This window comes from Phaenicophaeus curvirostris, chromosome 10 (assembly GCF_032191515.1).
Source record: "Phaenicophaeus curvirostris isolate KB17595 chromosome 10, BPBGC_Pcur_1.0, whole genome shotgun sequence".
NCBI classification, from domain to species: Eukaryota; Metazoa; Chordata; class Aves; order Cuculiformes; family Cuculidae; genus Phaenicophaeus; species Phaenicophaeus curvirostris.
The window spans coordinates 20,358,954-20,380,776 of record NC_091401.1 but is presented as its reverse complement, the minus strand read 5'-3'; the positions used below and the strand labels follow the sequence as shown (position 1 = coordinate 20,380,776).

The 21,823-nt window shown below is 40.4% G+C and overlaps 1 protein-coding gene across 1 annotated transcript; it reads left to right on the top strand.

Moving 5' to 3' along the window:
- Positions 1-1,718: 1,718 nt before the first annotated feature.
- On the top strand, positions 1,719-20,386 carry SKIL (SKI like proto-oncogene). The gene is made up of 7 exons (XM_069865358.1): positions 1,719-1,853; positions 2,649-4,583; positions 9,357-9,454; positions 10,874-11,112; positions 11,311-11,552; positions 12,095-12,319; positions 15,268-20,386. Exons 2-7 carry the CDS (start codon positions 3,477-3,479, stop codon positions 15,427-15,429), a joined length of 2,073 nt encoding a protein of 690 aa, XP_069721459.1. The 5' UTR covers positions 1,719-1,853; positions 2,649-3,476; the 3' UTR covers positions 15,430-20,386.
- The last annotated feature ends 1,437 nt before the right edge of the window (positions 20,387-21,823 follow it).

Sequence of the window (21,823 nt, the reverse complement as noted above, 5' to 3'; positions counted from 1 at the left end):
GTGCCTGAATTCTTTAATAATGGAAAGGTCAAGTAGTTTTCTTTAGGTTTTAAAAAATAAATACAACTGTTATTGTCTTTATGATCAGTTACCGTTAAAAGCCCAGGCGCTGCTATTTATCTAGTTATTCTAAACCTTGTTCTTCCACTTAAACTGCCAGCAATTTACTATTTTTGCAATATAAAGCACTGCAGGTCCCAAAAAAATCTCACTGGCTGCTGGACAAACACAGAGCAGGATAGCCCCTGGCTACAGATGTGACCATCTAAGGTTAACATAAAGGGCAAAGCCTGCACACAAAATTACATCGATCACCTCTTGCCCAGCCACCAGCAGAAGGAAATGTTGCAGATACCGCAACTGATGTGGTGTTTTAGAAGTAAGTTAGGAGGTGACTCCTGGAACGGCTTTGCAGTGATTCCCAAGGACCCTCAGTAAAGCCCTGCCAGTCCGAGGAACATCTGGGCGCATCACAGGAGCGAGGCCAAGGATTGAAGTGTACCAGACCCCTCTGCTAATGGGCAGCCAGGCAGGGCTGGTTTGCTCTGTGCTGAACCTTCTGGCACTAGGAAATGGCAGCGAAGGGACCTGCTCGCCGCGGGCAGCGCGAAGCAGTGCCTGGTGGTTGTTCAACTGCCCTGATTTCGTGTGCTGTGCCCTCACGTGTTGCATCAAAAGAGGTAACTGTATGGGACGAAAGGCAACAGCAAATCGGATTGTTCCTTCATCTCAACTGATCTTCACATCAGTTTGTCTTTGGATAAGACATCCAAAGGTGCAAACCAAAACGCTTGAGGCTCCTTGCAGACAGAAGAAACTTGTCACAATTAAGTTCGTTGTACGAGGACTAAGCAGTCCCTGAAGAGCATCATCTTCTTCCAGCAACAGTCCTTCCGTATTGGGGTGTCGGAGCAGAGCCCGCATCGTGTGGGGACCCTCTGTGATGGAGGGACAGTCACTGAGGGGATCTCCCCGTGGGACATCCTCTGAAGGACCCTCACCAAGGGGCTGTCACCGAGGACTTGTCACTGGAGGACGGCCACCAAGAGATGGACAGTCACGGAGGGACTGTCACTGAGGAACCCCTACAAAGGGACAGTCACTGAGGGATTGTCACCGAAAGACCCCACCAAGGGCAAGTCACTGAGGGGATCTCCCCCTGGGACATCCACTGAGGGACCCTCACCGAGGGGCTGTCACCGAGGGGTTGTCACAGGAGGGCAGCCACCAAGAACTTGTCACGAAGGGACAGTCACTGCGGGGATGTCCCCGTGGGACCCCACTGAGGGACAGTCCCTGCGCCCCCAGGCCGCGCTAAGGGCGGGCTGAGGCGCGGACGGCGCTTTTGTTATTAATTGCTTGCTTTCCTCCGCCTTTTTAATTTTTTTTTTCCCCTCTCCCTTTCCCTGCCGGCAGGGGGGGCAGGGCTAGGTCTGAGGCGGCGGGGGGGCCGGCGCGGAGGCACCGCGGCGGGGGGGGAGAGTTCTTGGAGCTGAGGCGGCGCAGGGGTGCGGAGCCAAAACCCCGAGGCGGGGGAGGGGGGTGTGTGCGGGGTTCCCGGCCCGAGGCGGGGGGGAGGGGGGGTGTGCGGGGTTCCCGGCCGCGAGGTTGGGAGCGGCGGGTGCGCGGGGTTCCCGGCCCGAGGCGGGGCTGGGCGGGGCTGGGCGGGCGCCGCTGTCCCAGACGGGGGCGGGGCCGCGGCGGGGGCGGCGCCGGCGGGTTCGTGGCCGCGCGGCGCCGTCTCTCCGTCTCCCTCCGCCGCCGCCGCCGCCGCCGTCTCCGCAGTGAGGTCACGGGTGGGCGGCGCCGAGAGCGCGGAGCCCGTTCCGCCGCCGGAGCCCCCGCGGCGCCGGGTGAGGAGACGGCGGGGAAAGGGGGGGGGGGGGAGGGGAGGCGGGGGGAGCGGCGCGACGGCCGCGGGGGGAGGGAGGCGGCGCGGGCCCGTCCCGAAGGGGCGCCCCGAGGAGCCCCCGGGGGAGCCGCCCCGCTGCCCCTGCTCAGCAACCCCTCGGGACCCTGCCCGGTGTCCCCCGTGTCCCCCCCTGGGGACCCTTCCGGTACCCCCCCACTTTCGGGACCTTCCTCGATGCCCCCCGTGTCCCCCCCTTTCGGGACCCTCCCCGGTGCCCCCCGTGTCCCCCCCTTTCGGGACCCTCCCCGGTGCCCCCCGTGTCCCCCCCTTTTGGGACCCTCCCCCGTGCCCCCCGTGTCCCCCCCCTTTCGGGACGCTTCCCTGTGCCCCTCGTGCCCCCCTTTTGGGGCCCTCCCCCATGCCCCCCCCCCCGCTTTCGGGACCCTCTCAGGTGCACCCCATGTCCCCCACTTCAGGACCCTCCCCTGTGCCCCCCGTGTCCTCCCTTTGGGACCCTCCCCTGTGCCCCCCATGTTCCCCTCTTCAGGACCCTCCCCAGTGCCCCCCATGTCCCCCAGTTGGGGACCTTGCCCGGTGCCCCCCATGTCCTCCACTTTGGGACCCTGCCTGGTGCCCCCTGTGTCCCCTCTTTGATACCCTCTGCAGTGCCTGTGGCTTTAAAGGAGAGCTCCTTGCACCATGGGGTTGGGTGGTTAATGGGGAAACGTGTCCCTCGTCTGGCATCTCACCTCACCTTTTAGGATTGCCCGTGAGCGACCTCTTTCTCCCCTCGCAGATTGTCTGGACAGAGCGACAGAACTCGGTGTGGCACAGGACACGAATGTAGCCGATGGCCTGGATCTCACCTCCACTGCTAATAACTTGGGGTGGGAAAATCCTGACACACACTGGTGACATCTGTGCCAAAGGTGACTCCCTAGGGACGTTCAGGTTTTGCCGGCGATCCGGATCAGCCTTTACTTTGGGGGTTTATTTGTGAACTACCATAGTAACTCTCACGCTGGTGGTGAAATCATAAAGTTGGCAGCACAAGAAAGCAAGCCGGTGAGATTGTGTTTGATCTCCAAGAACTGAAAGTGCTGGATAAAATTTTCATACGACTTTAAATACATTTTGGATCGGTTGCATTAAGATCAACGCTCTCCAAACTGAGACCATTTTTCTATTTTAATATTTAAACAGAGACTTATTTGAAAGACAATATATTTTTTAAAAGAAAAAAAATGATCAAAGATGGTTGCTGTTGCATCAACTAGTCATTTTTTACTAAATCACTGTACAGAGCTACTGTGTAAAATAGTTGGTAGGGTATAAAGAAAAGCCTTTTGTATACATAATGCAGTGGGGGTTTTATACAAGAAAATTGAACAAGTAACTATAAAAGAAACATTTGTGTAACCTTTCCATTGTTAATTTTATGGTATTACATGCAAAATGAGGTAAAGTTTTTACCTTTGGACGCTTAAGAAGTAACATTTTACTGAAAGAAGTGCACAGTTTGGTGTGCCTGAGGTAATCAAGGTCACTTCAAATTGTTTTTTGCATGAACAAGCAGGAAAATGCGTCTTCAAGACTGACTTAGTTAAAGTTCTGGTGTTTCGCAATGGAAAGCCCACAAATAAACTTCCCTCTAGGTCTAATTTCAGACCAAAAAAGAAGTGGGATCCAAGGGGATGGGAGTCCCCCATTAAAAAAAGCAATGACAGAAGCCCATGTAAATAGCAAAGTACGAGTTGTAATAAATAAGTTGCCAACAATAAAGAAGGAAAACTTGGATGAATATGACGAAACTCCTGTGGAGGCTGATGGGGAAACCACCAAGCCAAACAGCACTTCACTATCTGAGCCTTTGAATTTAAATCCAGGTTTGAAACACACATTGGCACAGTTCCACTTAAGCAGTCAGAGTTCACTGGGTGGACCTGCAGCTTTTTCAGCTCGTTATTCACAGGAAAGTATGTCACCCACAGTCTTCTTGCCTCTTCCGTCGCCACAAATACTTTCTGGTCCGTTGCTCATTCCACCAGACAGCTCCACAGAACTCACCCAGACTTTACTGGAGGGGGAATCTATCTCTTGTTTTAAAGTTGGAGGTGAAAAAAGACTTTGCCTGCCTCAGGTGTTGAATTCTGTTCTCCGAGACTTTTCATTGCAACAGATCAATACGGTATGTGATGAACTGTATATATACTGCTCAAGGTGCACTTCCGACCAGCTTCATATTCTGAAGGTTTTGGGAATTCTTCCATTTAATGCTCCGTCCTGTGGGCTAATTACCCTGACCGATGCTCAGAGACTATGCAATGCTTTACTACGTCCTCGCACTTTTCCCCAAAACGGCAGTTTTCTTCCTGGTAAGAACACCTTTGCCCAATTGAAAGAGACTGGCAGTGCCTTTGAAGTAGAGCATGAATGCCTGGGCAAATGCCAGGGGTTGTTTGCACCTCAGTTCTACCTTGCTCCGGATGACCCGTGTATCCAATGTTTGGAGTGCTATGGAATGTTTTCACCCCAGACGTTTGTGATGCATTCACACAGATCCCCAGACAAGAGGACCTGCCACTGGGGATTTGAATCAGCCAAGTGGCACTGCTACCTGCATATTAACCAAAAATATTTAGGAACGTCAGAGGAGCTGGAATTGAAACATCTCTTGGAGGAAATGAAGGAGAAATTTAGCGAGAAAAATCAGAAAAGAACTCGGTCCAAAGTAAGTTCACTCAGTCTTCTAAAACTCCCAAATCTCTCTCTCTGCTTGCACCTAAATACTTGTTTAGGAAGCTCATTGCTTGCCATTTCAAAATGGGAATGCTTGTCAAGTCAAGCCTAAGTTAAATCTGTGAGAGAGCTTCACCATGGAAATACGTTTCTCATTAAAAGGTGCAGTAATTTCTTTCCTCTTAGGGCTGTACGTAACTTCATTGGAGCTGGTTGGGCTTTGTTGGTTCTTGTTCTGTTCTGAGGGATACAGTCTCTGGAAAATTCAGAACTCCTGTGGAAATTTTCATTCTCCCTTTTGACCTTTGAGTATGTTTTATGCAATGTTTGTTGCAGCAGCTGAGCAAAGCAGAAAAAGACCTTGAAAATCAAGTATTACGAATTAATGCTTCTTTTGTTATTTTGACTCCAGCACACACACGTGTGGTGAATGGCGACCTGGCTTGCGAACCACCCGTCTCATGACTTTGCGTGCAGGGTAGCGGTGCATTGATAAATTGCTGTTTAGAAGCTGAAAGTCTGCTTGTTCAGCAATGGCTTTCTGTTAAACTAGTTGTATAGAGAAATATGCCAAAAAGAGGGGGCTTTAAGCAGCCCAAGTAATGAGCTGTAGGCCGGTATCTTGACAATGGTTAATAATAGATGTTGTATTTTTTCCTAAAATATTGCTGCCAGTCTGCGCTGTGGTTCAAAAATACAGAGCTTATTTTTCCCTTAGAGACCTTCTACTTTAAATAATAAGACAAGCACCAGATTAATATCGAATATCATAGAATTTTCTGTTCATAGAAGGTACAGTTTTTGGTGTATAATTTAAACTTAAAAGGTGCTTAAGTGGTTCCTGCCCATGACTGTTTCTTTTCAGTGTATTTGGCATTTATGTGTCTGTCTGATGGCTGCTGGTTTGATCATCTTTCAGTTCTGCCTGTTAGATGGTTTGTGGTGGCTTTCAAAAAAGCTGCAGGAGCAGTCCAGATGGTTGAGCCCAAAAAGGTGTGTTCTAAGTTGACACCTTTCAGCATAAACTTCTGGAAAGTTCATATTGCAGGAAGGCTCACTGCACTAACAGGTATTTTTACAGGTGCCAGTCTGCAGTAGGGGATTTGAGCAGACAGTTTCTACGCAAGCCTGCAGCATGGCGTGCTTCCATGTGCTGAATTAGTTGAAAATGCAACTTCATAGTTGAAGTTCATAGCAAGGGCACTCACTTTTCATCTGATCAAGACATGGCAGTCTTTATATTTGCAATGTCATTGTAGGTATACTGTAGTGTGCTGGATGTGTCAGTGGAAACAGTCTTCTATATTCATACCTGTAATATTGCACCCTTTTCACAGGAGCAGATGTCACACCATGAGGCCTTTCAGTTTCATGTGTACAGATGAAAATAAGCAGCAGAACCGGTACAAATGAAAACCAAAAACTCTTGTGTTGCAGGCCTGTAGAGTTCTTTTTTACAAAACAGCATGTGAAATCAGAATGAGAGAGAAACTGTGAAAATTTGAACCAGGATAAAATTGTGGGGGAGGGTTCTTAGTTTGTTTTTTTTTTTTCCTATCTCATGGATATTCATCTGGAAAGTACAAAAGATTAGAAGAGTTTAATGGCAGAGCGGTGAATTGCAGCTTCTGTTTCCTTGTCCTGGGGAAGCTTGGACTGCTTTAGATGTCTTGTCTTTCCCTCATTTCTGTGGTGTGAGAGCAGTATTAGGTACAATGTGTAGACATCCCCTTTTCTGACACTTGTAGGGCAAGTTGTTTGCAGGATGTTCCGTTTGCTGTTTTTTTGCCTCAGAAGTCAGTCCTCAGAACTGCCAGCACATCCTGGATGTTATCTTGGAGGGCCCAGGAAGAAGAGTTGCCTTTGGCTAGGTCTTTGTCCATCCAATAATAATAAATTATCAATTAAATCCCATAATAATTGATAATAAATTATCAGTTAAATCCCATAGTCTTTGGAGCATCGTAGATCCTTTGCGTTGCTGTTCTCCTTAGTGTTTCACTTTTGGGTTTATTCACCTCACAGTGGAAATACGCTTTAGCTTTCAGTATTTTAAGAGCAGACGATGTACTCACAAGGTTAATTCTGTTCTTTGTGCTAGTAAGAAAGCTGTAAGCCGTATATTTGATTGTCACAGTTTCTCATTTTCTGTTGAGTTCCTGACTGCAATGTAGCATCTGCCTGCTCTCCGTGGGATAGCTGCCCACCAAGCCTCTGCTGACCTCTGCGCTGTTAGGTCCTTGCTATCTTTGACTTAGCAACAGTTTCTGATAACTGCTCAGCACTAGAACTTTGTTTTGCTTCTCAGGCTCATTCCTTGAGTTGGTCACTGTGTGTGGGGAGAAGCCCGCAGTGTGGAGAGTTAATGTTTCTTCTGAGGACATTTGTAAATCCTGTCTCTGCTAAAGCTACTGGCTTAACGTGTAGCCTGGAACCAGTACTTTCCTATATATTTTTTTTCTCCTGAAAACCAGCTTTGTACAACAAGCTTTAGAAGGAAAATAAGACATATTATTCATGTAGCCTTTTCAAACAGTTTAGGTGGAAGCCATTCCGTGAATGTTCAGTTTACTTCAATGTATTGCATTTATATAATTGTTTAAGAGCATCTAAACTACACAGATTGTTAGGTAAAGAAATATAAATGTGTATATTGAAATAGATGCTTTATCTTCATTTTATTAACTTGGATGATGCAGAAGGAATCATGTTAGGAAAAGACTTCATCTTTATTTACGACTACCTTTCATTTTCTCTCCTGAGTACAAATTTGATTGCATGTTATGTGATTCATTAGCACTGGGTAGGTGGTATAGTGAGTTTCCATTTGAAATAGGTAGGAATGTAAAAGTCTTGCCTAATAACTTGAAATTACAGATCACCTGATCTATGATTCCATATATAAATAAACATGTTAAAATGTGAGTCCTAAAACATGGACAAGATGCGATTCGGAAGTTAAAGTGTAAGTAGAAGAATATATTTAAATTAATAGAATGATCTGAGTAAGCAGGAAAAATGTTACAAGTGTCAGGATGAGGCCATTTTACAAGAGGTTATTTACAGTATTTCAAATCTTTATTATTTAAAGGTTTTATGAATTTACTGTTCTGGACCTTAGCTGCCTTGTGCCTTCCTCCTTTCAGTCTGTGTGGGAACTCATTTGAGGAGCTGCAGGGGTGGAGTTAAATTTCAGTTTCATTGCTCGAGCGGATTTTAGTGGGCTGGAAGGTTTGACCAGAACATTGCAGAGAGGCTTGGTCTGTCTGGTGGCCAAGTGGTGTTTGATTCTGCAGTCCTTAGTACAGCCACACCTGTGTGACTGGGTGATCTTGACTGCTGGGGAGGAAGTTCTCTGACAGTTTATTTCAGGGTGTGTAAATATAAGCTTTAGTGATAATGTATCTCGTACACTGAAGGTGTTAGAATGCTAGATGAAGCTTTCAGTACAGTAGGATTTTTTTTACCTTTATGGTCTTTTTTTTCTTTTAAATTTTATTTGAGTATTTTTTTCCAAAAGTTCTGGGTCTGACTGGAATGGTGTTTACTTTCTTCGTAGCAGCCTGTCTGGTGCTGTGCTGGATTTGTGCCTAAATCAGTGTTTTGAGTGCTGGTGACCAGGGCTTGGGCAGTGTCATGCTTTCTCTGTTCTGAGCCCGTGCAGCAAGGAGGTGGGGGTGGGCAGGAGACTGGCAGGGACCAAAGAGACCCTCCGTACTGTGTAGTGTCGTGCTCAGCCATAAAACCTGGGGGAGAAGCAGAAGGAATGGGGTTTTGGCATCTAAGGTGGATGTTGTTTGGAGACTGTGCCTGTGGGAGGTGGTGAGCGATACACGTTGCTTCAGTTGTTTTCTTTCTTTCCTTCACCCATCAAATTATCTTTGCCTTAAACCAGAAGCCCTCTTTTTTTGGTCCTCAACCCCATGTGAGGGTAGTGAGGAAGTGCTGCATGGGTGCTTGGCAGCTGACTAGGGTCAACCAGCCACACCTTACCCCAAAACCTGCTTCATAAGGCCATTGCAAGACAATGAAATTAAGAACCAATTTCTTAGTCTTGTTTAAGTATGTGACGAGACACCTTTCACTTGAAATTAATTGTAACTTTGCAATGGAGCACTAGTACCTTTGACTAAAGAGAGATTCCTAAAAGATTTCTTGAGACAAATTGCACTGAAGTTTTTTAAGAAGATTTATTCTGATGCACCCAAATTAATTTTGTTTGCTACTGCGAAAGGAATGGATTTCTTATGCTGCTGCAGCACTTTTGTCCACTTCTGTGATAAAAATTCATGTCAACTGAGGAAAGTCCTGTCTGTGGAACACTTGTGATTGTTCCATTTTGTTCACAGGTTTTATTTTGCAATAAACTATCTGGCAGCTGCTTACTATGATATAGGTGCTTTATTGCAAAAGTCTCCTACAACCATCTGGGAATCCCAGTTTCTGCATTCTGTTTATCCCAAAAGTTTTTAGCATACCTCTGGCAGATTTCTGGAAACTCAGCAGGCGTTTTATATAGGCTTATAGAGAGATTTTCTTTTAATGTCGTTGCTACTTTGCTTATAACGGGAAATTGGAGATCAAGTAAACTTCTGTGGTTTGCATCACCCTGCATCTGTGCCAAAGACACTCAGTTTCCCAGAACCCCAGTTTCTCTGGTGTCTGTGTATTAATGGTGTAAATGCCATTCCTCTAAGGAGCCTTTATGAAAATATAAATAACATGTACCCATCTTCCAATTACCAATTTATTTTCTTTTCTTTAGGCAGATTCACAGCAGAACCAGGAATTATCACAGTGGTATCCAGTTGTAAAGCAAGAGGCAGAAACTGATCCTCAGCCGCCCTCCTTTTTCCATCCCAGGTAACTGGATTTCCTGTGTAAAACTATAAGCTCTGTATGTGCAAGTATATAAATACTTTTGGCTATTTAAAGATAATTCAAACTGAAAAAAATTGTACTTGCAAACTGAACTGTTAGGAAAACTCTAAGGTGATCACACAGGAATGATTGAACCCTAAATTTTTATGCATTTCTTAGTGTAAATATTAATGAACGGCTTATGAGTGGGTTTTGGTACAGGACTCAAGCTGCGATCTCTGAGCGTCCTTCAGTAGGCAATACAATTGAAATGTAATTACAGTTTCCCTTTTCAGAGTAGAAATGACAGAAGGTAATTTTTAATCATTTGTATTGCAATATAATGCATGCCTGTGGAAAGCTGCATAGGTCTATTTACCATGAGCGCAACCTAATTTTCTTTCAAAAAAGACTCGTAAAAGGCATTTGAAGGTTTCTTCCACACTGGAACAATGACTACATCTGAATTGTGTGTTGATTAGTTTCTCGGGTTTAGAAACCAAGTGCATTTCCTTAACATAGTGCACAGTTTGTGGTGTGCATCAATAAGGGAAACAGTTTTTCTTCACTTACTGCTTAGCCTCATCCCTCTGTGGTTGTACATTTCCCTTATATGGGTGAGATCAGACTCTTTTGGCTAGCAGCATGCATCAAAGCAACACACATCAAACTAGTTCCCACACTAGCACGTGGATGGTCGAACTTCTGTGATAGTCCATCAGTTTGCTGTTCCTGTTGGTGCTTTCCTGTAGAACTAGGGGAAAGGAAAGTGTTGAATGCAGCAGTGTTAACTCCAGCATCATGACACTGATTATCCTAGCACTGAGCTAAGCACATTTGGCAGTCTTTTCTCTCTGTACTAGACAAAGTATGGGTGGCTAGGTTAGGGCCAGAAGGATGCTCCCAGGAGCCCAGAAAATCCATACAGTTTAGCAACGTGTGTTGGAAGGAAGGTCTGGCATTGGTCTCAAGACATGCTCCAGCACTGTCAGAACACAGCTTTGCGATTTAAAGTGTGATATACTCAATCCCCTACACTGATCACTTTCCCCATCCTTTGCTGCTAATATAAGGATTATGAAAATTCTCTAGAGTCTGGATTCCATGGCGTTCTAATTTCACTCTTTGCATTTAAATGAAGACTTCATATGATTTTCTGTATGATTTTTTTTTAATCAGCCATGTTTGGAAAATCCTCTTGTTCGATAGCTTCAAAACCTTATCCAGATAATCTACTCAGTAGAGATTAAGTGAATCGTTAGGATTTCCCTTTGCATAGGAAAAAATTAAAAAGGACATGCTTAATTTTCATTGAAGCTTTTAAAGCTTGAAATGACATTAAATTTAACTTACTGCTCTCTACCAGTTATCATTTATTATGCCTTACCTTTCATTCTTAATTTTATTATTCTGCTGTTTCAGTTACTACCTTTATATGTGTGATAAAGTGGTTGCCCCAAATGTATCTCTTGCATCACAATATAAGGATGTTGCAAAAACAACAGTAAAAGCTTCAGAAGTAATAAAATCCTCAACTGGACACTCAGAGAAGAAGCTCAGTAGTGGAAAGCACAAAAAAGCAGCCTCCTATCCAGAGCTTTCTCTTGAAGAACAGGAAAAAATTGACTTGAAAACTGGTGTGGAGCAGCATAAACATTTAGGTGAGCAATGAAAATTATGTTGACGTCCTCTCAATTTTTATATTGTGTAATTCTGTAAAGCTCAACGCCGAGTTAGTGTTTTGTGATGTCACTTCAGTTTTCCAAAAATTCTTTTGACCTTTTTATTATCATCAATTTTCTTTGCGGTTTTTTTTCAGTTTAATTTTCTGGGATTATGCTGTGTTCTTTTCTCTGTAGAACCACCCATGTCAACTCGTTCTGCAAGGGGTGGAAAATCTGAACGTGTTTCTTCCAAAATCACTAGAGATTCTGGCCGTGTTGAAGTAGGTAATGACATACGAACCTTGTCCCCCACTCTCATGAAAGACATCAGTTGTGAAGATGACAAAGGAAAGATCATGGAAGAAGTAATGAAAACCTACATTAAACAGCAAGAAAAACTAAATACTATTTTGAGGAGGAAACAGCAGCTTCAAATGGTACAGTGCCAATCTGAGTGCATTTCTTTTTTTGACATCAGAAATCTTATGTCAGCTTGTTCGTTCTAGAATCAGTATCATGGCCCTAGAGCAGCTACCTTTAAGTTGTTCTGCTGTTGGAGGTAAAGCTTGTAGCTCAGTTAAAGCAATGAAGACTTTAAAAAATATCAAAAAGCCAGGGGAAAAAGAAATCACACACATTCTGTTTTCTGATGATACACTTCTTACATCTTCAAGGTACAGTCAAGTAAATCAGCGCTGCTGCTTTCTGAGGTTCAGTGCTGGAAGTTGTATATCTGTTTCAGGAAAGTCCATGTTCTTGAAAGTATAAATAATTTCTTAAAAGATTAAACACTTGCTGCAGAATTACAGGCAGTCATTGCTACATAAAAGATAAATACCATTATCAGATCACTGTTGTCACTAGATAAATACACTCTTTGGCCTCATTGTTTCCAGATACACATTTAAATTCAGTTTGTCACTTTTGTGGTTTTAGAACCGAGGTGTATGTGATCCTGTTTTTTTGGTCTTTTTGACAGGAAGTGGAAATGTTAAACAACTCTAAAGCTATGAAGGAACTAACTGAAGAGCAGCAGAATTTACAAAAGGAACTTGAATGTTTGCAGACAGAGCATGCTCAAAGAATGGAAGAATTTTATTTTGAACAGAGAGACTTGGAGAAGAAACTGGACCAAGTGATGAAGCAAAAGTGTAGCTGTGACTCCAATTTAGAAAAAGACAAAGAAGCTGAATATGCAGCACAGGTAAGAAGGGAGAGTTCTTTTCAAACCAAATTGTATTTACTCTATCAGGAAATTGTGAAGATAATGCTTAGCCATCTTAAGGTTTCATCTTCTCCATGTGTTCTGATACTATAGACTAATACCAAATAGGTCACCATATCAGCAATGTTTCTTTTACTCTTCCATGATTGAAACTGAAGTAGAATGCTGGTTACAGATACGTATGATGTTATTGATGAAGTATTGGTCTTAAACATAAGGTCTGTTACATCCTCCTTTAAATAAAGTTATGGTTGTAATGTATATAGGCTTGCCCATGTTATAGAATTAGACAGTCTCTATTTATAGAAATAAGTTCTTCTTCTTTTTCTTCCTTTTATGTTAAACAAACAAACCCCTCAACCACCTCTTTGTCAGATGAGTAGCATACCTTGCTGGTTTTTCTGTTCCTTGGTGGTAGAATGTTCTGCTCTACCTATTGAGTCCCCTTCTATCAAAGCAGTTAGTCAAGAGTTCTCTTGGAAATGAAAATCGTATTTTTGTCTCTCATTCCATCCTCGTGTGTTCATATGTTAAAACCTATGAAATTTTTTTTTCTTTCACTTTCCTTTTAGCTCTTACTATTGCTTCTTTATCTTGGATGTTATTCATGCCATTCCAATGGGAAAGATACAGTTAATGCCAAAGGCAGCCCTGGAATGCCCCTTTTCAAAATGAATTGCAGTTATGATTAAACGTGCAGTGATTTTGTTCTGTGTCACAGAAAACTAGTCTTCATATTTTTTTTAAAGTAAGCAAAACCAAAAACTTAAACTCAGTAAAGCATTGTGGTCATTTGATCATAGCTGTGTGTATTTCCTTTTCTTACTATCTAAAACTGAGAAGCAGGCAGTACTTGAGAGACAGGTTTTGGTATTTTTGGGGAGTAGGGCAGAGACTAGCATCGTAAATCCTTCTGATGAATTTAATTTCATGACATCCCACTCCACAGATCCCTAGCCTTTGCTGCCAGAAATAATCCTCTCTGACTAAGGCCTGATTTGCTAAACATCTGGTACAAGCCCTATTACTGCAAGTAACAACATGTTCTAATTTATGAAGATAATAATTTATGGCATGTTTTATATGGCTTGTGTAGCTTACTTTCTTTAGAGGGTAAAAACCATAGATTGTTCCCCAAGGAGACTGTTTGACTATTTCTTTTGAAGTTAGACTTTGAAAACTAAATACATTCCTTGCATGAAAGTTTACTCTGCTATTACCTGTGTGGTAGAGCTGCTTGCAACATATAATTTTAACCTTTTTCTCCATTTATCACAGTTTACAATAAATTTTGGATTCTAGGTTCAAAGCAGTTGTTGGTAGTATCAGAGTTAAGTAGGGATCCTGGCAACAGGCAACTTCCCCAAGGCGTGCATACAGCATTTTTAAAGGTCCTTAATCCAATGTCATCTTGAAGCAGTTGCCCCGACTACCATTTTTCTCTGAGAACTGTGGACTCAGGGGACCTTCTTTGGGCGTTAAACAAAACTAATAATTTGAGATTTGCAACTTGCTTAAATGTTTGTTCTTCTTTCTGTATGTGTCTGAAAATGCACCAAGAGTCTTCTCCCCCTTTTTGACTTCTTTATTGAATCGTCTGGTTTAATTGTTGCTTTAACATGTCAATCGCAATAGGGCAGTAAAACCAGTACTGGAACCTCTCCTTACAGCTGGAAATCAAAACTCAGCGAGGGATGTGCCTGTGCAGTACGTGCTGCAACATGCAGGCAGTGGGCATTATCGTACTGCAACAGTTCACTTCATCAAAGAAGTGGAGTCAGCAGACTGCCATTAATAGTCTGTTGCTGCCTAAGAACTGCTTAAATATTTCTGATTATATGAAGAACTGTTTAAATGTTTCCAGTTATACAAGTGAAGATGAAAGTCTATGTTTCTCTAAAATCATGGCAGTTCCTTTGTCCAGTACATTTTATAGCAATTATTGAATGTCAGTGATCCTGTATTCTCCTGTTTCTTTCATTCTTGTGACCTGACTTCCTCATCTGCAGTGAGATGTATGCTTAGTGATCATTTAGATCAGACAGATGCCTATCAATTTCTTAGATCCAATGAGGTGGGTTTTTTGTGAGAAATAACTCCGTAAATCAATGGTAGAGAAGATAACTGGTTTCCAGTCTCCCCTCCATTTTAGCTGCTGATAGTAAACCTACAAGCAATTTGACAGTAACTCTGCCACACTTGAAAAATTCATCAGACATTTCCATATCTCACTGTAAATAAGTTTTGATGGCACTCCAGCAGATTTGACTTTTATTGTACTCTAAAGAGGAAAAAAAAATATTTAATTTCTGTGTTTAAACACAAAATATTTCACAAAAAAATGTGGGTGGACTCATGTTTGAACACACACAAACACATTTAAATGTACAGGTGGTTATGTTCAAGATTTTCTGAATGTCATTTTTGGTAATTCTTTTTCATTTATACTGAAGGGTATCAGCAAACATGTTGGTGACTTTATTCTAGAAATATGCATTCAGGCTTTGAAATGAAGTAATATTTTGTCAAGTAAGATAAAGAAACCTGGGAAGTGAAAAAGCGCTATTTATTCTGGGATTTGTGAAGCATCTCATGCAGACATCATCACGATCTTCCTAGCAGATCACATGGATTATTGACATGGTCTAGTGTGCTGGTTTGTGTAACTGCAATTTATATGTATTTTAAAATTAGACTTTTCTGGTTTTGTATAAAACGTGATGTTTTTATGGCTCTGCATATTGATGTCATTTGCTAATGGTGTGGTAGGTGACTGCATAATTCTTGATAACAGTAGAAGATAAATTGATAAATACTGGTGAACTGAAAAATACTTTTATCTGGGTGTTCATCAGTGGCATCTTGAAGTAAATAGTTGATTTTTACAATAACTTAGCTAAAATTTGCTCTCCCTCTCTGTTTTACAGCTGGCAGAATTGAGACAGAGACTGGATCATGCAGAGGCAGATAGACAAGAGCTTCAAGATGAACTGAGACAAGAACGAGAGGCAAGGGAGAAGTTAGAGATGATGATAAAGGAGTTGAAGCTACAGATCTTGAAATCTTCAAAAAATGGGAAAGGAAAATAGAAATTGGAAGTGGAAGCACGACTGTGTCCTTCAAACAGGGTGTTTTGTTTTTTAATGAATTGTGAGCCATTTCTATGTGATGAGAAGTATTCTCTACAGATGCCTATTTCCCAGACAAGTCCAGATGAAGATATACATATATAAAAATAAATAGAGATAGATCGGTGAACATTTTTAGATTTTCCTAACCAATGAAAATCTGCATTTATTTGTACTGGTGTTTTTCTCAAACAATGAAAAATACAAAACTCTTGATTTAGAGTGACCAGTTTCTGTCTATTTCTAATGCAGTCTTGAGGACTCTTTACGTTTTAACATTTTCTGTTAAAATATATGTGATGATCTTTATTTTGCTATCACTTGTACATCCAGTTTTAAAAGTACATTAAAAACATTCAGAATTCTTCAAGGTCAAAACCAGTTTGGGTTTCAGTGAGAATTATGTGTTCTTGAACTGAGGAGAGTAAAGACAACCTTTCATCTATAAGGTAATACTCAAAATTGCCACAATGATACACGATTGATAGTCGAAAGTGATTCACCAGCATGAGTTTTTCCCATTATTTCATTGTGTGAAGTCAAGCTGATCTTTTCAGTATTTTCTATTTAACAGCTTATTATCAATCTAAAAAGTTTTAAAGCCAGTATTTGCTTGCCATGCTGGAAGAAGAAAACTTTAGGTTTCTTTTGTAAATTAAAAAAATTACAGTTACAATGGAATATTTGGAAATAAAAAATTTGCATATTTTCTTTTGTTTTCTTCTACCTAGTAGGTATGGAAGAAATGTTAATAAAAGGCTTAAAGGTGGGGCTTCTCCTTCTAGAAACTGAGAAAGCTTGTTTTAATTGTTTTTCAGATGTTAATGCTTTCAAGAAAAATAGTATTTCTTAAAAAAATAAGTGTTAGTTTCTTTAGTACCCTGAGCCTCCACACCTTGAGCTTCTTGCCAGGTAGTTGATCTTTCTCTTATTATGTAGAACAAGCCTTAACTGACATTGCGATAATAGCTTAAAAAAATACAATTCTAATACGGCACTTTGAAATTATTTTGATAGTCTCTGTATTTGAATGGCATGGTAACTTTACCATGAATTAAGAAATACAGCATGTTTGTTAACATTTGAAAATGTGTAGTTGTACAGAATTACTGTTTTATGTATATATAATGTTTGAGTACTTCAGAAGTCTGGTTCCTAGTGGATTAAACGCATGATTACAAAGTTGGATGAAGAAATACTTTTTTGCACTTGTCTCCAGAAAGTTTGGTGCAGGTGACAGATGTGACTAGGAATGTTTTAGTGGTTCTAGTATTTCACTGCAAAATTTTAACCTGTGCTTTAGCTTCTGTTTTTGAGGTACTTAGGTGTATTATTTTCTTAATGATTCATTTAATTTTGAATGAAATCACTATTAAAGGCCTACCTTGATTTTTTTTTTTCCCCCTGAACTAGCGAAACTGAAAACTTTTGAGTTCTTTGTTTCTTTTTTAGTTGTGCAACAGGACAGAGTATCACAGAGAAAGGTAAAATTGCACATATCTTTAAATTGAATGAGAAATTAGGTAGTAAATTAAATGTCATGGAGTAATCAGATGATTCTTTTATAGCTGTGTACAATTTTCTTTACGAACTCTGTTATTTTTGCACTGACGATTAAAGCGGGTCAGATGAAAAAAATATCAGACAATTTTCTTTGTCAGTGTTGATCAGAAGGGAAGACAAACATGACATTTTTCCCTTCTCTGACTCCATCTCTAAAGCATTGCTTTAAAGAAAAAAGAAAAGAGAAAGGCCTATCTTTGCATTTGGAAGGAAAGCGGTTTAATATAAATGATTCTGGTTGCATATGCACCACTTGCTTTAAAAACACGGTGAATGTTTTATTGTAACCACGACCAAAACTGTTGCTGTAGGGAGAGTAGGCAGGAATGTTGGTAGAAGTGGGGTTGTTATACACTGGAAGTTGAAGTAATCCAACTTGTTTGGCAGGACCTACATTGGATTAGCTTAGATGGGCAAGTAAGGAAACACCATCCTGGGAAACTGAAATGTTTCATCGGGGTAGTATCAGAGGATCAAAAGGTAACATTACTGGTTTCTTTTCAGGGTCAGTGTTTTGAGCCAGACGTGTTCAGTTGTCGGTGTAGATAAGGCCACACAGACTCATTTAGTATAGCTGCAGTGACTAATTTACCATTGTTTTTATTGCTTAGCTGTTGAATGTATGGAATCCTCATGGGATATTATGTTAGAATACTGTATATTCCGTTTTCACTTGGATCTTGTCTATGTTATATTACTTCTCTCATTTCCCCTTTTGCCACCAGTGGTTCTCCAGCAGTGGCTGTTGCAGCAGAGTACGGGAATAGCTTGATTCCTGTGCCTCGGCCAGCACAGCAGCTGCCTCCCAACCAGCTGCTAACCAACTGGTTTGTGCTGTAGGCTCTTAAAATGCTGGTGGACATAGTTTGTATTAATATTTTCACTGTTACAAGAACTCAAGCAGCTATATGAAATTTTAGCAATTCCAGCTGCAGATAAGGCCTCCTAATCGATTCAAAGAACCTGGCTGAATAAGCTAATGGGACATTTATTAAAATGACTTTAAAAGTAGCTTTGTAAATATTCCGTTTAGTTAATCTAAAGTTAGGATGTATTTTGAATTATTGTAATCCTCTTAAATAATTACTTTCAGGCTCTTTACATAACATAAATAATTTTCATATGTGTAGACTTAATTTTATACTGATTTTAAGTAATAATGTATACATAAATGTGCCATAGATTTTGTGTGTTTTCAGTCTTTGAAAGGTAGTTTTTTAGTAAATTGTAAATAATAATGTATAAGTTGTAGAACAAATATATGTTGACCTTTTTTCACTATCTTATACTAGTTATATTGAAAGATTTCTTTTATAACCTAACACAGGAACTTGGAATGCACACTTAAGGGCCCTCACTTAAGTGCACACTTAATGGTAGAAAGAAATTCTGTCATTAGGTCCTCACTTTCAGTCACAGCATGTCCATTTTATGTATTATTATTTGTTTTGCCTTCAGTTATTGCTTGCTGATCTTTCAAGCAGGAAGACTTTTCCCCAGGTAGTTGTGACATGAAGCCTTTAGGAACAAATCCTAAAATTGTCCCTAACTTTGAAAGTTGTGTTGTTAAAACACCCAGGCCAAGACCAAAGTTGCCCAGTGCACCTTTTGGAACAAAGTAAGTATGATTTAAGCTGAATATCTAGTTTGCTCTGATACTTTTTAGAAGAGAACTTTCATGTGCTTTGTGTACTCTAATCAACAAGAAAACGTAAGAGCTTGGAGAGTTAAACTCTTGTAATTTTGGCAGTCTGACAGCACCCTTGTTCACAGTGTAGCCCTGTATTCCTAGATGAAAGACATTTTTATCTAAGTCTCCAAACTTAACTAAATCTGTGTTTTAGTTTTTGTAAAGCATATAGTTTAGCTTGAGTATTTAGATAAATGTAGTTATGTTTCTCATTCTTAAACTAATTTTATTCTATATTTAATATATTAATAGCTTAGGTGTAAAATCATTTGTATATAGTAAAGGCATAATGCAATTAGTGAAGTAGGAAAAGTTGAGTGGGAGCATAAAGCTACTGGTGGCCTGAAAAAAATAAGGCTTGGCCCATATTTTAGAAGCCACAATGTTTTATTCATACATTCTTGTTTTATATTGGGGAGGGGCTAGCTAGAATGTGGTATGAAATTTTTGGAGATCTTTCCTAGCATTGGTGTTGAAGTTGGCCTTGAAACGCTGTCATGGTCAGCTTCCTAGAATTCACTTGTTTGTAGAGTATATATTTTGATTGTCAGTAAAGATAACAACTTTGTATTTTTTCTGCACTTAATTCATGTAATTAATCCACACAACAGAGTTTTCTATAACATGGTGAAAGATGCAATTACACCTACCTGTTAATCACTGCTTGCAATATTTCAGAAATTTTATTGAAGCTGCCACTAATAAGCAGCAGGAAACTGCAATTTTTTTTTTGCCCATTACATTGGCAGTGTGAGTTCAGTTCATCACTTTTCATTACAGAACGCTTGTAGAATAGTCTATTTGTTGCATATTTCTATTGCAAAAAGACTTCTTTTTTTAGCTTTTGTGAAAACAGTTATTGCCTACAAATTATATGACAATTTTGTAATGTGTCTCCATTACTTTGAAAATTGGGATTTTTTTAGAGTTAGTGGTTCAGTTGGAAAATGCTTGAAAAATGAGTTTTAAGCACTTCATCAAGCACAGCAAACAAATGGTATAAAATTTTGCTATTTGAATTCGGTTAAATGTAACAATATAAATTGATTTTTTTTTCTTCAAATATGGATACCTCACTTAAAGGAAAGCACAGCTGTACTGTATTTAATTCTATAATAAAAAGTTGGTCTAAAATATTTTGTTGCCATTATGTTGCTTTCTGTGATTGACGAAATCTGGTTTTATGTTTTCATACTCACCTTCAAAAGTATTTATTGATGTTGACATGCCAGTATAATTATCTTAATAAATTACAGAAAGCAGCTGCAGAACAGCAGAGTGTTAGCTCAAGGCAACGGGTCGGATGGCTGTTCTGAAACCGTAGTGAAAGCCTGTGAAAAATGATCAAGGCGTTCAGCAATTGTTAGTACTTTGCCAATGATGTACAGTCTTAAGAGTTGCTGTGGTTGCATTACATGACACACAAAACTGTCCTCTACCTCACGTGAGATTTAACAGATATTTTATATGGTTTTAGTAAACAAGATGCATCTATCTGGTCACTTAGTTTACAAATTTTGAATTATATTTATTGAAACATGACATACTGTGCTCTTAGCTTATACCTCAATTGTATTTTGTGCTGTTATCCATTTTCATGCCTTGTATATAAATACCTGTATAGATTGTGGATTCAAAAACAAATAAAGAACTGTAATGTCAGAACACTTGCCTTTGTAGTATTTTTGGACACTGACTTCTAAACCTGACTTTGGAAGGTGTTTAACAATGGTGCTTTTCTGAGGACAGTCTTCCTTGATTTGATTACAGTGAATTAAAACCTGACGATACAGAAACTTGTTAGCAGAACTTGCACTGCCTGCAGCAAGTCCCCAGTTTCCTAAAGGGCATTTTTAGCAAAATCTGCAAGATTGATAGCCCTCCCGCAGCATGAGTCCATTTCCTAAAGCTCTTGTAGCTCTGTGAAGTTACTGACACTAAGATTTCTATCTGTCTTGGTGTAAAGTTGGTATTGATGCCGCTAAGTATAACCACTTGTATTTGACAGACTCTGTATTGCAGAGCTTTTGTTGGTAGTTTGCTAGTTGAGCAGTGTTTTTGTTCCTATCCCTCCTTAATCAGCTGGGTAATGAACAAGATAAAAATCACATCACTGTATTGAGATTTATAAAAAGTTTAAATCGGAAATGGCAATTATACTTTGTTTGCTGTTGGAATATGCCCTATAGTGACTGTGGAGTTTTTTTCTTAAAACATGTTTACATGGCTTAACATTTTTGTCTGTTATTAGGGAGTTTAAATAGCAGAAAATGCACAATAGAAGAGAGAGAAAGAAGGCAATAAGAAAAGAGGGAGCTGTCCTGTAAGCTATATGTGAATGAGTTTTCCACCTAGACTGGGTTTCCACCACTTACAACTATAGGCAATGTTTCATTGGTCACTGTAAAATAAAAAGCCAGATCATAATAAAACCATCTAATTTACTACCAGAAGTATTTTAGAGATTTTTCTAGGTGTTTGTATTCATAGTGGGAGTTGGAGTTTCTTGACAGGTGAGAAAGTGCAGTCACACACGCACTTTAGAACATCTTTTCCCTTCCCATTAAACCAGAGCAAAAATGCTTATGTCCTTGTTTTAAAATACTGTTCTTGCATATAGGAAATTCTGGTTTTGTTTCAAATTAGTGCAAATGCTTGATGCTAGCATGTACTTGTCTGTACTTTACCGCTGAAGAGAGAAATGCGCACTATTAACCAGGATGAAGATGAAACTGGTAATATTTTAATGGACTCAGTGTTTAGTATGGAAGAAAATCAACAAGCTGTACCAATTAAAAAGGTAACCCTGCTTATTTCTGCATGCCATGTTATATTTTTATGCTGCTATATTTCCAAGCAAGTGAGAAGCTATCAGGCTGAAAAATCCTGCAAAGAAAAAGTTAAAGGTGAGTCACTTGTATGAGAAAAAGTTGTAGGGTGTTGATATCTCCTCTGAGTGTGACTAATTGGAATGTATGCTATTTGTCAGAGAGAACAATGGTGATCAGGGAAAACCTGCTTGAGTAGCAGGGTAAAAAGACTGATTTTTTAAGGTGTTCACGCTGTGTCTGAAATAAATGCATGGGTGGCACTTCCTTTAAG

Coding starts and splice junctions, on each gene's coding strand:
- SKIL (XM_069865358.1), top strand. CDS start 3,477: ATGGAAAGCCCACAAATAAACTTCCCTCTAGGTCTAATTTCAGACCAA. Junction 9,455..10,873: donor CCCTCCTTTTTCCATCCCAG/GTAACTGGATTT, acceptor CTGCTGTTTCAG/TTACTACCTTTATATGTGTG. Junction 11,553..12,094: donor GGAAACAGCAGCTTCAAATG/GTACAGTGCCAA, acceptor TCTTTTTGACAG/GAAGTGGAAATGTTAAACAA.